This window comes from Alosa sapidissima, chromosome 10, assembly GCF_018492685.1.
Source record: "Alosa sapidissima isolate fAloSap1 chromosome 10, fAloSap1.pri, whole genome shotgun sequence".
In the NCBI taxonomy this organism is placed as follows: Eukaryota; Metazoa; Chordata; class Actinopteri; order Clupeiformes; family Clupeidae; genus Alosa; species Alosa sapidissima.
The window spans coordinates 7,457,337-7,472,336 of NC_055966.1; the positions used below are offsets into that span (position 1 = coordinate 7,457,337).

At 49.9% G+C, this 15,000-nt stretch overlaps 1 protein-coding gene across 1 annotated transcript in view; it reads left to right on the forward strand.

Annotated features, from left to right (window-relative positions):
- LOC121720892 (vacuolar protein sorting-associated protein 13B-like) overlaps positions 1–15,000 on the forward strand; it is a 304,282-nt gene that overhangs the window by 187,376 nt on the left and 101,906 nt on the right. The window contains exons 26-29 of the mRNA XM_042107363.1: positions 434–548; positions 3,186–3,252; positions 5,268–5,745; positions 6,264–6,375. Coding sequence (XP_041963297.1) covers positions 434–548; positions 3,186–3,252; positions 5,268–5,745; positions 6,264–6,375 — 772 coding nt within the window. The remainder of the gene's footprint in view (positions 1–433; positions 549–3,185; positions 3,253–5,267; positions 5,746–6,263; positions 6,376–15,000) is intronic.

The following is a 15,000-nucleotide window of genomic DNA, read 5'->3' on the forward strand; positions in this document are numbered from 1 at the left end:
ACATGGATGGATGATGGAAAGATCTCCTGGTTCCTGGAGTCCTACTTAAATAGGTCCCATTTAGCAGAGGCTGTCTTAATAAAGATAATACACATTTTGTTAAGACTTACAGGGAGGCTTTGCCAGACATGTAACTGAAGCGCTCCGTTCGCGCCACGTCTGGCGTGATGATTAGCTGCCACTAAAATCAGTGGAACGGGCTACACCAGGTGTGATACTGGCGGCGTGCGTTTGGAGAAATTAGACCAGTCTTCGAAAACTATTTTTACGCCTCGCAAATGGAGCGCTTCAGTTGCGGACCCAGTATAGCCCGGGTGTCAGGACCTCTGTCTGCTGGGAATGAAATGGGTGACCTTGGGTATGGGCAGCATCGGAGTTGCAGTGTCCCTCCGTTCACTGACCACTTCTCTCTCTTGTGTGTTTGCTGTTGCAGAGATCTGTGTGATCAGTGAGATGGAGGACCTGAGCGCCTCGGTGGACGTACAGGACGTCTACACCAAAATCAAGTGCAAAGTGGGCAGCTTCAACATTGACCATTACAAAACCAGGTAAGGGGAACGGACAGGGCTGTTCCCAGCCAGTCCAACCGATGGAGCGCTGGCTGGCTGGCTGGATGGATGGATGGATGGATGGATGGATGGATGGATGGATGGCTAGTGATGGAGTTCTCCTGGTTAAGGAGAGGGAATGTTTTCCAGCCCCCCCCCCCCCCCCCTCACATGTCTTGGGACACGGGGAATAGTAAGAAGGTTCCCCACTCTCCAGATCTGACTGCACCGCAAGCCAAGTGTGATCAAAGCCGCCAACTTAGTGGCAGTCTAGTCATGCCACTTTCCGACAGTGCTGACCAGGATGCAGGTGCCTTTATGGCTTTGCCCATTGGAAAATCTGGCCAGTTATTAACGAATGCAGTGTTTTCCAGCAGAACCGCAGCCACCTGGGCTCTGCAGTGTAGACTAGACTTCCTCGTAACCTCATGCAGCAGCGGTCCTGGACGAAAGCTCTGCCCCCAGATCAGATCTGCTGACTTCCAGTCAGGCTCTCACCCCCATGAGGTCAGCCCGTGTCCACGCCGGTAAACACGGAGCCTGGGAGAGCGCCGGGCAGAGAGCGGGCGAGCGGTCCGCGTGTGCCAGTGTCCCCTTGCCAGGACCTCTGTCACTGCCTGACGGTGCCGGCCGGGCCGGCTGGCCGGTGGCTCGGTCACACGCTGAGAGAACACAGCTGCCGTGACTAATAGCCCTGGACTGGCATCAGCGCCAGCACGGGCTGGCGGACAAGCTCACAGAGAGTTCGCTCGCTCGCTCACTCGCTCCCTCAAACAACCTGACCCGACCCGAGTTGACTCAGCCCCAACCCAACCCAGCCCAACCAAACCCAGCCTGACAGTACATTATGTTGCATTACATTCTAGTACATGACAAAACATTACACCCAGCCATCTGCCAGCATGCAGCTCTCACGCCAAGCTGCACGCACGCACACACACAGTACACACACACACACACACATACAGTACACACACACACACACACACACACATACCGTACACACGCACACACATACAGTACACACACACACACACATGCATGCAGTACACACACACACACACACACACACACATACAGTACACACACACACACACATACAGTACACACACACACACACACACATACAGTACACACACATACAGTACACACACACACAGGCACACACACATACTCACTCTCTCACACTCTCTCACTCAAATACCGACACTCACGCACAGATGCATGTGCAGCCAGCCAGGCTGGATAGTGTGGTTCAAATGAACAAATAAATAAATAAATAAATAAAATAAATAATCAAAATAAATACAGGCCTGATTGCGCGGGGGGGTCAGACCCGGGTTATGGGGTGGGTGGTTGGCTGCGAGTGCGACCGCACAGCACAGACCTCGCTGGCACTCACTGTGGATTCCTCACTAAACGCTCTGACACGCAGAAAAGGAGGGATGTGTGTGTGTGTGTGTGTGTGTGGGGTTTGGGAGCCGACGGGTGACAGAAGAGGGGCTCACCCAAAACTCAAGCTGATACCTCCCAGCTGCTCAGTATACATGTAGGCCAGACTGACAGCTGTGGGGTGGGACGGTGAGGTGAGATTACAGCCATTCCTTCAGCCCCACTAAACCTTACTCAATGTTACTCACTCCAGCATCATCACAGAGTCACTCAGATATCCCTGGTGTTGTCCATGCCGTGCCAGTTCTACTGTACTGGACAAGACTAAGTTGTTCTGTGAGGTTGATGGGGCATGCGTTAAGACTCCCCCTCTCTGTCACTCCTTCACACACCCTCTCTCCCTATAACATCCCTCTCTTTTGCTCTCTCCTCTCCCTCCCCTCCCCATCTCTCTCTCTCTCTCTCTCTCTCTCTCTCTCTCTCCCTCCTCTCTGGTGGTTTATTAATCTGTCTCTCTGTTGCGGATGTGTATGGGAAGAGTGGAGCTGAGCGTAGTGGAGGTTGACCACACGGCCCGTAGGGAGCTGTGGTTTCTGATGGCCCTGATTTGTGGGCCCCTGCTGAGCTGGGGTTCATTCGGGGCCTCCCCTCCACATCCTCAGGTACCAGTGGGAGGCCCCCCAAAACTGACACGTCAACCTCGTAAGGCCAGCAGTCATCTCGTCACCACCTCCTCCCATAAATGAAGATGTCAGGGCGGCTCATACTGTAGATCAAATTTAAAGGCCGTTAATGGCCAGGAATGAATGCTGTGGTGGAGCGCTGCCCAAGACAAGCACTGCCTAAGTGCCTGTAAAAATGTCTTGGGTTCCCCTCACGTACAACGGGCTCTCAAGCTGATTTTATTTACCTGGATGGATTCCTGATATCATAGCAAAATGTCGTTAGAATTTTGAAAAATGTTTTCATACGAATTATACACTGGATTGGAGGTTAATAATCACCAAGCTTTTTCAACCCAGGGTTAATGAACTCATCAGTCTATCTCCATAATGGACCATTTTCATTTCTAACTGTCGACTGTTTCACCCTATAATGTAAGAAATCTGTTTATGGATTGGTCTTTGTAACCTGCGTTCAGAAAGCTTGCACTCAAATATGGCAGGCTGCTGTGTATGGTATGGTATCTATTGAAGGTCCAATGTCAATGTGTCCACATGCGGATGGCAACCTTCTGTCTTCCAGGCCTGGTGAGGGCAAGCATGCCGGCCATTTTGAAGGCGTCATTCTACAATGCAAGGAGAAAGCTGTGGTGAGAGCTTCCTCTCCGAGTGGCCCAGAACGATCCGGTTGATTCCGCTGCTAACCTTGCCTGGTCTCTGCTCAGGCCGGAGAGATAGGAAGGGGACCCACAGCCTCACTCCAAATGTCTCTTTTTTTCATTCAACTCATGACTTATTTGTGATTTGGACATTTTTATTCATTCTTTTTCAAATGGTCAATTTTTTTTGGCCATTCAAATTCCTTGGTAATTCAGCCCATACATTATTATGATTGGGCAACCTCAGTGGGTTTGTAATCCTGTGTGTGTGTTTGGTTGAGCTGTGGGTCCAATCCATCTCTCCAGGTCCTGTCACTGGCCAAGACGCCCTCTGAAATCAGCTGAGAGGAGCGTGTGTGTGACCTGTGGACTAGGGCTTCCTCTGTGGCTCTGTGTGATCTCTGCGGTGGGTGGGGGTCAGAGGTGCAGCGAGTGGCCTTATGATTGTGGTGCCCGCTCCAAAGGAACCGATTGACCCCAGTAGCAAAGAATTCTGGGACTGATCTGGTATTGATCTTGTGATCGGGACCAGATCAAGATCAGATGCAGACTAGTTGCTGCCTGAGAATCAAAGTATTCTCACTTTGAAAAATACTGAAGAGGTATCTGCAACATAAGGCCACAATCCCACCGATTCTGCCTTCCCAATAATGCTGCACCAATCAATTGCTGAAATCTGTTTCATTTTGTTTAATTCTGTTTTTTTTTCTCCCCCTTGTCCAAAAATGACAAAAAGTTGAAATCAATCAGTGACCCCACTTATGATTCCAAACTGATTGGCCCATGTCTTTTCTCTCTCTCTCTCTGTCTGTGTGTTGTTATGCTTCTCCTCCTGTTGTGTGCTATCCCCCCCCCCCCCTCTCTTCCCCACCGCTCTCTGCTGCGCTTCAGCCCAGAGGAGAGGTCCAGTGGCGGGGGCCTCTGCGGTGGGGTGGTCCTCTCTTGCACTGACAAGCTGAACAGACGCACTGTGCTGGTCCGCCCCGTCAGCAAGCAGGACCCTTTCAACCACTTCTCTGGGTTTTTTCCTCCTGTAAGAGACAAACATGACCAAACAAAAAAAAACTGCAAACATTACCCAAAAAAACATACCACACTGCTTCTTTTGCTATGAACTACCCAGCTAAAGAGCTTCCATTAACTTTGGCCACCTTCATGCTAACTCCTCCCCTGCGTTTTTGACTTAAGTGCTTCAAGAGGGGATCCGTCAAAGACGGGAGAGCGGAAAGGGAGCCAACGGCACTAGAAGCCCTCCAAGAAGTAATCACGCTCTCTCTCCTGACTGGATGTTTTCTGTTAACCTCCGCTGCAACAGCGGCAGCATTTTGGCTCCGTGCAAACATCAGCAGATGTTAAAATGAAAATTGCACGCAAAAATGGAGGTGCTGCAGAAAAGCCAGAGGAAAAAAAAGAAATGTGTTTGGCTTTTAATTTAAAATACCTTTAAACCTCAGCGGGCAAAACATTCAGGCTCCCTGTGTGGTCGTCACACATGACAAGTGAAATTGTCCTGACCTTCCCTCCAGGCTCCGCTATCTCTTCTTGGCCCCCAGAAGGTTAATGAAAGCTCTGGCAGAATAATCTACTCATGTTCAAGGCTATTTGTGCTCCCCTGTTCCTCTCAGTATTTTTTTTTTTCTTCAGACTTAATAGGTTTAAAGATGCTCCCAGCTTTGAGTAGTGCTGAGAAAATCAGCCTAAGCAATCTTTACTTAACCTCTGCTGTGACTGATATTTAGAGGACACCTGTTGTCTTTAAATTACTTAATTAAAATCACACCCTCGTATTTGTACTACTTACATTTCCCAGGTGTCTTCTAAGAATATTTTAATTTAAAGTCAGTTAAGTTAATCAGCCCTTAATGACCACTGTTAGCGTTATCTTTCTGCACAGCTTTATATTGGTTAACTCAGTTACAGGGACATATGATAGTAGTTTGCCACAGCAGCAGGCCGTGATGAAATGATAGGCATGTTCCTGTCCCTGTGCCCTCCCTCCTGTCCAGACGGCCGCCAAGGCCCTGGAGGTGTCCCACCAGCAGCATGGCTTCCTGTCCGTCACCTACACACAGGCCGTGACGCGCAACGTGCGCCACAAGCTGACCGCGCGGCAGGAGCGAGGTGCCCCTCGGGCCGGCCTGGTGATGGGCGGCCTCGGCGTGGGAGGCGTCCTGGGCGAGGGTCAGATGTCCGGCGTGCCGCCGGTGCCGGGCACGATGCCGATGGTGGACGGCTCGCCGCAGCACCTGCACGAGATCCTGCTGACGGCGCAGCCCTTCGACCTGGTGCTCTCCTGCCCCCTGCTGGCCGCCGTCGCCGGGGTCTTCCGCGTGGCGCCGGAGCCGTCGTCACGGCGACGAGCACTGAGGGAACGAGGGAGGCGGGCGGGGCAGCCCATGCGTAGCCACACCCTCACCTCCAGCAGCCTGCCTCTCATCTACGTCAACACCAGCATCATCCGCATCTTCTGCCCCACAGACACAGGTATGGCAACATACATACATACAGCTTACATATGCATACAAAGACTGTACATATGGATGCATGTTCATATTCCTATGCATAACCATATACATATACATACTATACATGTACACACACACATCCTTTTACACATACAAATACATGCAACATCTCGCATGTACACGTTTTTGAAAAAACCTTGTGTGCAGGAAAGTTTGTTGGTTACCAAATGACGTGATATGCAGAAGAGATAAAAGCGTTTGTATGTGTGCTTGTGCTTCTTGAGTAGGTATAGCTTAAGGACAGTCTGTGAGGAGGTCACAACTCACTATTACATGATTATGCAACGTACCCCTCCATCATCGTAATGGCCTCGGAAAACTTGATGGGCTGCCATTATTCAGTGCTGATTATGTTTCCACAACTCACTTCTGTGTGTGTGTGTGTGTGTGTGTGTGTGTGTGTGTGTGTGTGTGTGTGTGTGTGTGTGTGTGTGTGTGTGTGTGTGTGTGTGTGTGTGTGCGTGTGTGCGTGTGCAGACTCGCCTCAGAAGAAGGAGGACACTCTGGTGCTGAAGATGGGCTCTGTGAGCATGGCACCTCAGGCAGATAACCCCCTCACACGCACCGTGCTGCGCAAGGACATCTACCAGTAAGTCCTGCTACAGCTCCCCCTCTGTCTGCTTTACTCCACACACACACACACACACACACACACTCTGCCGTGAAGGACATCTACCAGTAAGTCCTGCTACAGCTCCCCCTCTGTCTGCTTTACTCCACACACACACACACACACACACACACACACACACACACTCTGCCGTGAAGGACATCTACCAGTAAAGGCTGTGGTACGGTCACGCGTCTGCGTCCCGCGCACGCGGCACTGGTGAGCGCGTGACGAGAATTGCGTCATTTTTACGGCATGCCTGTCTTCAACTTCCCTGGCTATTGAGTTGAACTACATGGAGTCAACTTCGACCATGTAAAGCCACAATCCACAGATACATTCTTCAACATTATCTTTAACGGTTACTTTACCATCTATGGTGTAGAACCCAAAGTATTTCAAGACACCACATTTTAGATGAGTTGGGGACGTAATTGTCCGCTCAGGCTGGCCATTCTGTGCGTTATCTTTCATTGTCAAAACAGGGTGGCTGCATGGGCTCTGGGCTCCAGTCATTATTGTGGCTACTGGCTATTATATTGGCTTGATTTGGTCATGAGCCCTGGATCATAGAGCACTGAATGAGATGGCCAACAATAAAATAAAACTAATCATAGACTGTAGAAATGCGCTACACAGCACTAAAAAACAAATAGTTTATTTATAGTTCGACTACGGATATTTCACGTCATGTTCGAAGTGACAGCCCTACTCTCGGCATAGAGAGCTGACATGACTTTGGATTAAATGCATCTTTTAAAAATGAGCGTAGCCTAGCACCTATTATTGAACAATGCTGAAATCAAATCGCGAAACCCAGAGCCATATAAAGGTATCTACTGTATCTACAACGCTCAGGCGAAACCCAGTAACACTTGTTGATCAAGATGCATTCTCGCCTGTTCCGTATATAATGCGGAATAATTATCGTAATAATTATCAATAATGATTATAATAATAAAGGGAATGTAGCCTACCTCTCCCAGGTGCATTCATTATCACCTACTCCTGAACAATGCTGAACTCAAATCTCGAAACTCGCCTGTCAACACCGAATGATGCGTTATCATAATAATAATTGAAGGAATAACCTAGGCTACCTCTCGCACTAAATACACCCATTATCACAGTGAGACATTAACACATTATGAACACAAAGAGTTAGGCTACTTCAAAACTTTTATTGACACGTCATAATTACAGGTTTTTCGTTCATACTTTTTGGTATGAGGCAGGAGTGAAGACTCAATACAAATTTAATTGAGGACATTTGTACGCACAACTCTTTCTTACCATGACACTGCTGTGTTTAGAAAAATGTCTTTACTTTGTATCGCACCAATATTGCTGCCCGAGCTGCCCTCGTGGCACCGAGTCACTCAGCTATAAGTAGCCTAATAAGCAAGTAAGCTATAAGCAAGTCTCTCAGCTATACCAACAGGTGTGCTGTGTGTGTTCTGGTGGATGATAAATGGAGCGATGCGATGGGCCAACTTATCAAACTTCCCAGCAGACAGGCGAAAGTACTCGTGGTGCTTCTCCTCATCTAACAGCCGCATCTTTTGCACATACGTGTGGAACACTCCTTCATTCGCTTTTCCTTCGTTCAGTGCTCGCACATCCCACGTTCTTCTTTTCTTCAGGCGTTTCAGGCTGCTTTGGTGGTTGTGTCCTACTTTCAGGCTCGACGTATCGCCCCCAGTTGGTGGGGCAGAGTATCACAGTTAATCCGTAGTGCGCATGCGCTAACCTTAACGATCTAACGCGCATTCAGGACAACAGAAATTGGAGTATACCTCATGTACGCGTCAAAATTGACACACGTCTTAGACACGCGCAAATGTGACGCAGGACAGTACCACAGCCTTTAGTCCCGCTACAGCTCCCCCTCTGTCCGCTTTACTCCACCACACACACACACACACACACACACACACAACCCTGCCGTGAAGGACATCTACCACAAAGTCTCCCTCCCTCTCTCGTTGCTTCTTCTCCCTCTCTTTTTCACTCTCTCATCTTTATTTCTACAGTACCTCTCTCCCTGATGTTCTAAACCCCTAAATCCCTAATGGTTAAATCCCCCCTCCCCTCTCCCCTTCCTCTCTTTACATCTCTCTCTCTCTCTCTCTCTCTCTCTCTCTCTCTCTCTCTTCCCCCTCTCATTTTTCATGTCTCTATATATATCGCTCTAGCGTTTTCTCTGTCTCTTCTCTCTCTCTCACCACATCCTCCTCAGTCTTCCCAATCCTTTTCCGCTACTCTCCCCTGATCTCCATGTTTGAGCAGGCCCATTGATAGATCCCATACAAGCGCCACTTTATTTATGGTCTACTTACGTCTCCTTAAAGCTCGCCGGCTGACCACAGTCCATTTAGACGCGTCACTCACAATTTGCCAGTGGCAGAGGGAGGAGGCACTGGTGGCAGAGGAGAGAGAGGGGAGGGGGGGTGGAGGAGGAGGAGGAGGAGGTCGGTTTCCAGAACTCCACCACTTTTTGATTTGGAGCCCCCCCCCCCCCTCACTTTTCTCATGGTAACGTATGGATCAAAGCTGTGAGGGGAGCTGAAGGGTGGGGGTTAGAGGGGAGGGTGCACTTCTGAGGAAAAATGTTTTGTGTGCAGGGGGTGGGCACTGCGTCATAGCTGCCAGCCAGAGCTCCAGGCTGGGCAGGGCTGGCACACACATGTTGGAGGGAGCGGGGGGGGGGGGGGGGGAGTAGCCCATGAGGTGCCCGTCTGCTGTGTGGATGTGGAAGAAATGGAAGCTGAGGTCTTCTGAGTTTGAGTAACTCAGAAACGGTCGCTGAGCAGAGTGTGTGTGTGTGTGTGTCATTATTCATATCTATATCTGTTTGTTTGTATGTGTGTTTCAGTGTGTGTGTGTGAATGTTAAACCAGGCTACTCATCCACTCTACTGGACCTTGAACCCTTTGGTGCCGTGTGTGTATTGGGCCCTGTCAGAGGGGCTGTGTGCAGACTGTAGATCCTCTCCTACGCTGCTCTGCTGACAGCTAGTGGCAGCATCAGCGAGCATACACACACACACACCCTAGTCATGTATCAAGCATGACTCGAAAACTAGTGTAAACATTCAAGCCTATTTAGGAACACTCCAGGATGGCTGTGTGTGTGTGTCTGTAAGGGTTTTTTTTACGCATTTCCATGTGGAAACGGTCTCGCCGAGCCCTAATGCCAGCTTGCGCTTGGCCGATGAAAGGTTCTGAACGTGCTAATTAAAGCTGGTGTTTAGCGTTTTATGGTGATTATGTTGGCCTAGTAAAGGCTCACTGCAGCCTGCCTGCACCCTCTCAGGCCCTGAAGGAGGCTCCTCTATCCTCACATGCTCCCTGCGCTCTCTCTCTCTCTCTCTCTCTCTCTCTCTCTCTCTCTCTCTCTCTCTTTCTCTCTCCCTGCTCTCTCTCTCTCTCTCTCTCTCTCTCTCTCTCTCTCTCTCTCTCTCTCTCTCTCTCTCTGTGGAGAGCACACCGCCACCGCACTGATCCGGGACCTGTTGAGCACCTGCCTTTTATACGCAGCTCGAGGTCCACACCTGATCGGAGGTGCAATCAAAAATCGCAATCAAAAGGCACTCATATTTCTTTTCTGCTTCATGAAAACAGCCACATTAAAACAGTTCAAAGAAGACATGTTTGCTCTGAATATTTGCCACTTTTTGTTACGTTTAAACTTGCCACAGAGCATGATTAGCTCAGAGTATGATTACTGTAGCTGGAGTATGATGAGTTTATTGTAGGATGTTGATTGGCTAAAAGAGCAGTGGTGCTCTGGTGTGTGTGTGCAGACATGGTGGAGAAGTGTGTATTGTGAGGAGCCAGAGCGTTTGGGTCTGGACGTCACAGAGCGTTTGGGTCTGGACATCAGCTTCTCTCCCCATCACTCAGTCTCCCTCCGGAGTCTTTTGGGATGGCAGGCAGCAGATTGCGGTCCGGGGCCCAAATGATGCCGGCTGGGTCGGGAGCTTCCCGGCAGCGCAGCCCAGGCGGAGGGAAGCGGGAATGGCAGGAAGGCCGCACACACACACACACACACACACACACACACACACACACACACACACACACACACACACACACACACACACACACACACACACACATACACATACAGCTCTCCAAATTAACGCCCCTCGTTTCCTCGTCGCACCCCCAACGCAGCTGCTGCTGCTGCTGCTGCCGCCGCCGAAGGATCACACACACACACATAAACACACACACACACACACACACCACGCTTGCATCCCATCACCTCCCCGACGGCGACATGCAATTTCAGACCGCAGGCAGGAGTAATTGGCATCCGATAGATCAGGAGCGCTGGCAGCCCGGAGGTCCCTGCCCAGGCCAGCCACCAAAACAGAAGCTCCCAGAGCTCCTCCTCCTGCTGCTGCTGCTGCCTCCCCATGCCAGCGCCCACCCGCCAATTACCCACAGCCCAATCAAAGCCCTGGCCTGGGACGCCGCTGCCGCTCCGCACCGCGGGATATATGCAGTAAGCAGCCATCATCGAGGACCCGCCACAAAAACACACACACTCGCACACACACTCACTCACCTCACTCACTCACTCACTCACATTCTCTCTCCCTCTCTCTCTCTCTCACACACTCACTCACTCACTCACACGCTTTCTGTCTCTCTCTCCCTCTCCCTCTCTTCTCTCTCTCTCTCTCACACACACACACACACACTCTCTCTCTCTGGTTCTCCAATCTCTCTGGAGGGCTCCTTCCCCAGAGATACCCCCCCTGCTCTGCCCATGGTTTGCCGGTAGCGACCCCCCACAGGCCTGTTTACGCTGGGCCTAATTACAGCCTTTGTCATAACGGAGTGGCTGATTTTGAATGGTGGAAGTGACTATGTGAAATGATTGCTTCACGATGTTGCCAGGGCCGGGTCTTTTTTTCTTCTTCCTCGACTCATTTGACAATGGGAAGAAAACAGTTTCAACTCATGTGCAGAGACTGTTTTTAAAATGTGGAGTGTAAGTGCTTTAAAAATCCGGTCCAAAATCCATGAATTAGAACAGTGTCAGCTTGTGATATATGTGCTAGTGGTCTGTGTGTGTGTGTGTGTGTCTGCTTCCTGAATGATCCATAACTTCCGTTATGCTCTGGATAAAATCAGCAACACACATGTAGGTTTATGAAAGAAAATATAGATCATAACCTCAAACTACAAAGGGCACGCAAGATCACCACATGCGTTTGGAAATAATTAGCACTTTTTAACATGATCACAGTATGAAACTGTATCAGTTCCTCAACACTGGGAGTCCCATGAGGGCTGGGCAGCACAGCTTATGACACACACACACAGCACACACACACACACACACACATCGGCTTTTCTCTGCTTCCCCTTCTCTACGGCCACCGTAAATTTACACAGCTGAAATCATTTTCCGCAACTCCAAAAAAAAAAAAAAAAAGCGAGATTTTTCCCAAATACATGAGTGGCGACTCGGGGAATGTCCAGTCTGCCTTCGCTCCCGCTGCTTTCTTGTGGTTTGAGCTCTCTGTAAAATCTCACAGATCTCTCTCTGTCTCCCTCGCTCCCTCTCTCCCTCCGCTCTCTCTCTCTCTTTTTCTCTCTCTCTCTCTCTTTCTCTCTCTTCTTCTGCTCTGTCGTTTTTCCGTTGCTCATGGAACACTTAATTGAAAGCTTCTTGTAGGCTGAGCAGTTCTGGCGGAGGTGGAGTGGCCCACTCTCTGGAATGCCTGTGAAAACGCGCTGTCCTTCGGAGAGAGAGAGGGGGGACTTGTGTGGCTCTGATGAGCGCATGTTAGGAGTCAGTGTTTTCACACGTGAAGCAACCAGAGAAGCCCTGTTGACCCTTTTGATGTTGAGTGTGTGTGTGTGTGTGTGTGTGTGTGTGTGTCTGTGTGTGTGTGTGTGTGAGTGTGTGAGTGTGTGAGTGAGTGTGTGAGTGAGTGAGTGTGTGAGTGAGTGTGTGAGTGAGTGTGTGAGTGAGTGTGTGAGTGAGTGAGTGAGTGAGTATTTGTCAGAATGTTTGCTTGACATGGCAAGAATACGATGGTGGGAGAATGAGAGAGTGAGAGTGTGTTTGGCGTGTGTGTGTGTGGCGGGTGTGTTTTATGTGAGAGCATTTGTCAGAATGTTTGCTTGACATGGCAAGAATATGAAATACCTAATAGAAAGCACACATAATGAAATGGGAAGGACCTCAGTGAAGGTATTTGAGTGAAGGTGTGTAAGCGGTCCAGAGGTCATTAGCCGTTTCCTAGGCCACTTGGAGACTGTCCTCGGTAGAGTGACCGTGACACACATTATGGGATGGCTAAAACAGCAGCCCTCTGCAGAACATGAAGTAAGAGTGGAGCTAAGCCAAAGGAGTTCAGCCAGTCAGGCTCTCCCACTCACTGCACTCACTCAGTTTCTCTGTACCTCTTTTGTATTCTTTTTTCTCTCTCTCTACCTCTCTCTCTCTCTCTCTCTCTCTCTCTCTCTCTACACCTCTCTCTCTCTCTCTCTCTCTCTCTCTACACCTCTCTCTCTCTCTCTCTCTCTCTCTCTCTCTCTCTCTCTCTCTCTCTCTCTCGTGTATACTCCATTGGCCTGATATGTGTTTCTGCCCCTGACTCACAGACAGGCCACATATGCAATTCATCTCGAACACTCCTATCTTACTTCCCTCTTTCTTTCCACCTGATCTCCCCTCATTCCCAGCCATCTCCAAGCCGCTTGTTTTGTCTTCCATTTTCCCATCCACCCCCCCCCCCCTTCACCACCCACCTCATTCCAAATTGATTTTGTCTATATGGAATGATGAAGTCACCAGGCATCATCTGCATGTAATGGCTATCATCACTTCCAGCGTTCAACATCACCTTCTGAACCGCAGGCTTAAGGAGAGGGTGTGTGTGTGTGTGTGTGTGTGTGTGTGTGTGTGTGTGTGGGAGCAGACAGACGAGGTGTTCAGCCTCGGGGTTAGTCAGTCAGACTGTCTGTCAGTCAGGAGAATTCCCCTTAGTGGGGAGTTATTGCTATTTATTTATGTCCTGGCCAACACAAGCAAGCTGGAGGAATTTACTGGAAGCCAGGCGACATAGACAGAAGGGAAGATGGAGGGAGAGAGTGAGAGAGAGATGAGGGGGTGTGGGGGGGGGGGTTGTTTGTTGTTGGTCTCCGATGAGGTTTACTGGGGCGGAAATGGCCAGGCTGCTTCCAAAAACTTGAATGGGTTTAAGTTCACACACATACACACTCACATACTCGTACAGCTGTTACCAGGAGCCCACGTGACTAGACTGACCAAAGCGAGAAGGCCAGTGCATACCCACTCACTCTCACACTCACTCTCACACCCATCAGACATTACTCACGGTATTCGAGGCTGAGAAAATCTACCGGGCAGGGCTGTCCCACCACTTTTCCATCTTCTAATGGCTTTGGCAATTTGGCCTGGGCGTTGATGACAGTCTGGCCCAGTACTTGTGAATCAGTGAGTGTGTGTGTGTGTGTGTGTGTTTGTCATGTTTCTGGGAAGTTGCGGATGAACGGTGTTTGGCCTTGTTTTTCCCCTTACACCCCGACCTGTTTTGGTTTCTCCTCCTCTCTCTGGTTCTCTCCATTTGTCTGGACGTCTCTCATCCCTCTCGCTGTTTTCATTTCTGTGCTTCCTTCTCTTTCCTGGTGTGCTCGTTTTTCTGTATAAAAAAAAAGGCCATGAATTTACTGCGCAACATTAATTGAATGGCTCGTTGCACCAGCACTCTATTCTCATCCTTCCCACTGCCCTACACCCCCCCCCCCCCCCGCTGCCAAACGGGCCATTAACATCCGTGTTTACGGCTGCTGGAACGGGGCTGCTGCCGCTGCGTGGGAGGCCGGGCACAGAGGGCCTTCCCTGGGCCACTCCGCCTCCGCCACCACCCCCCTGTTTCTGTTTACTGTCCTGGTGGCTCTGGTTAACCAGGACCTTAGCACACACCTCTGCCCTGGCCCAACCACAGGGCTGTCTGTCAGCACGGTTAAGGTCACTCACCTCGCTACATTGCAAGTATGAGCTCCTTGTGTGTGTTTGTGTGTGTGTGTGTGTGTGTGTATGTGTGAGTGTATAGTGTCATCTTAGGACACAATAGACCAAGGGAATCACCACCAGTCTCTCTCTCTTCTCCTCCCTCCCTTTCTCTCCCTCTCTCTCTCCCTCTCTCTCTCCCTCTCTCTCCTCTGAGAATCAGACTGTGTGTTCTGCTGCATCTTCGTGTGTGTCTTTCACACCATTGAATCAGTGTGTAATTAAGCAGAGAGGACAGGTTTCTCAGCGTAGCCAGCAGTTTGTTAGCGCCAGCTAATTAGACGAGACGTTTTGACAACGCGAGGCAGTTTTTCGGTGAGAAACGGGTTCCCGCGGGCTGGCATGATTTAGACGCTCGCGTGTTTTATTTTCAACAGAGGCGTTGCTCACTGCTTCACCCTCTCAGTGCAGTGCAAGCTAAGTATAGATGGCGTTTTCACATTTCTTGAGAAAAAGCTCCCTCCTGCCCGCGTCTCTGGTGAAAGGGGTGTTTTATTGACTATGCATGGAGGATTGTGGATGTGTGTGGAGGACCAGACGTGG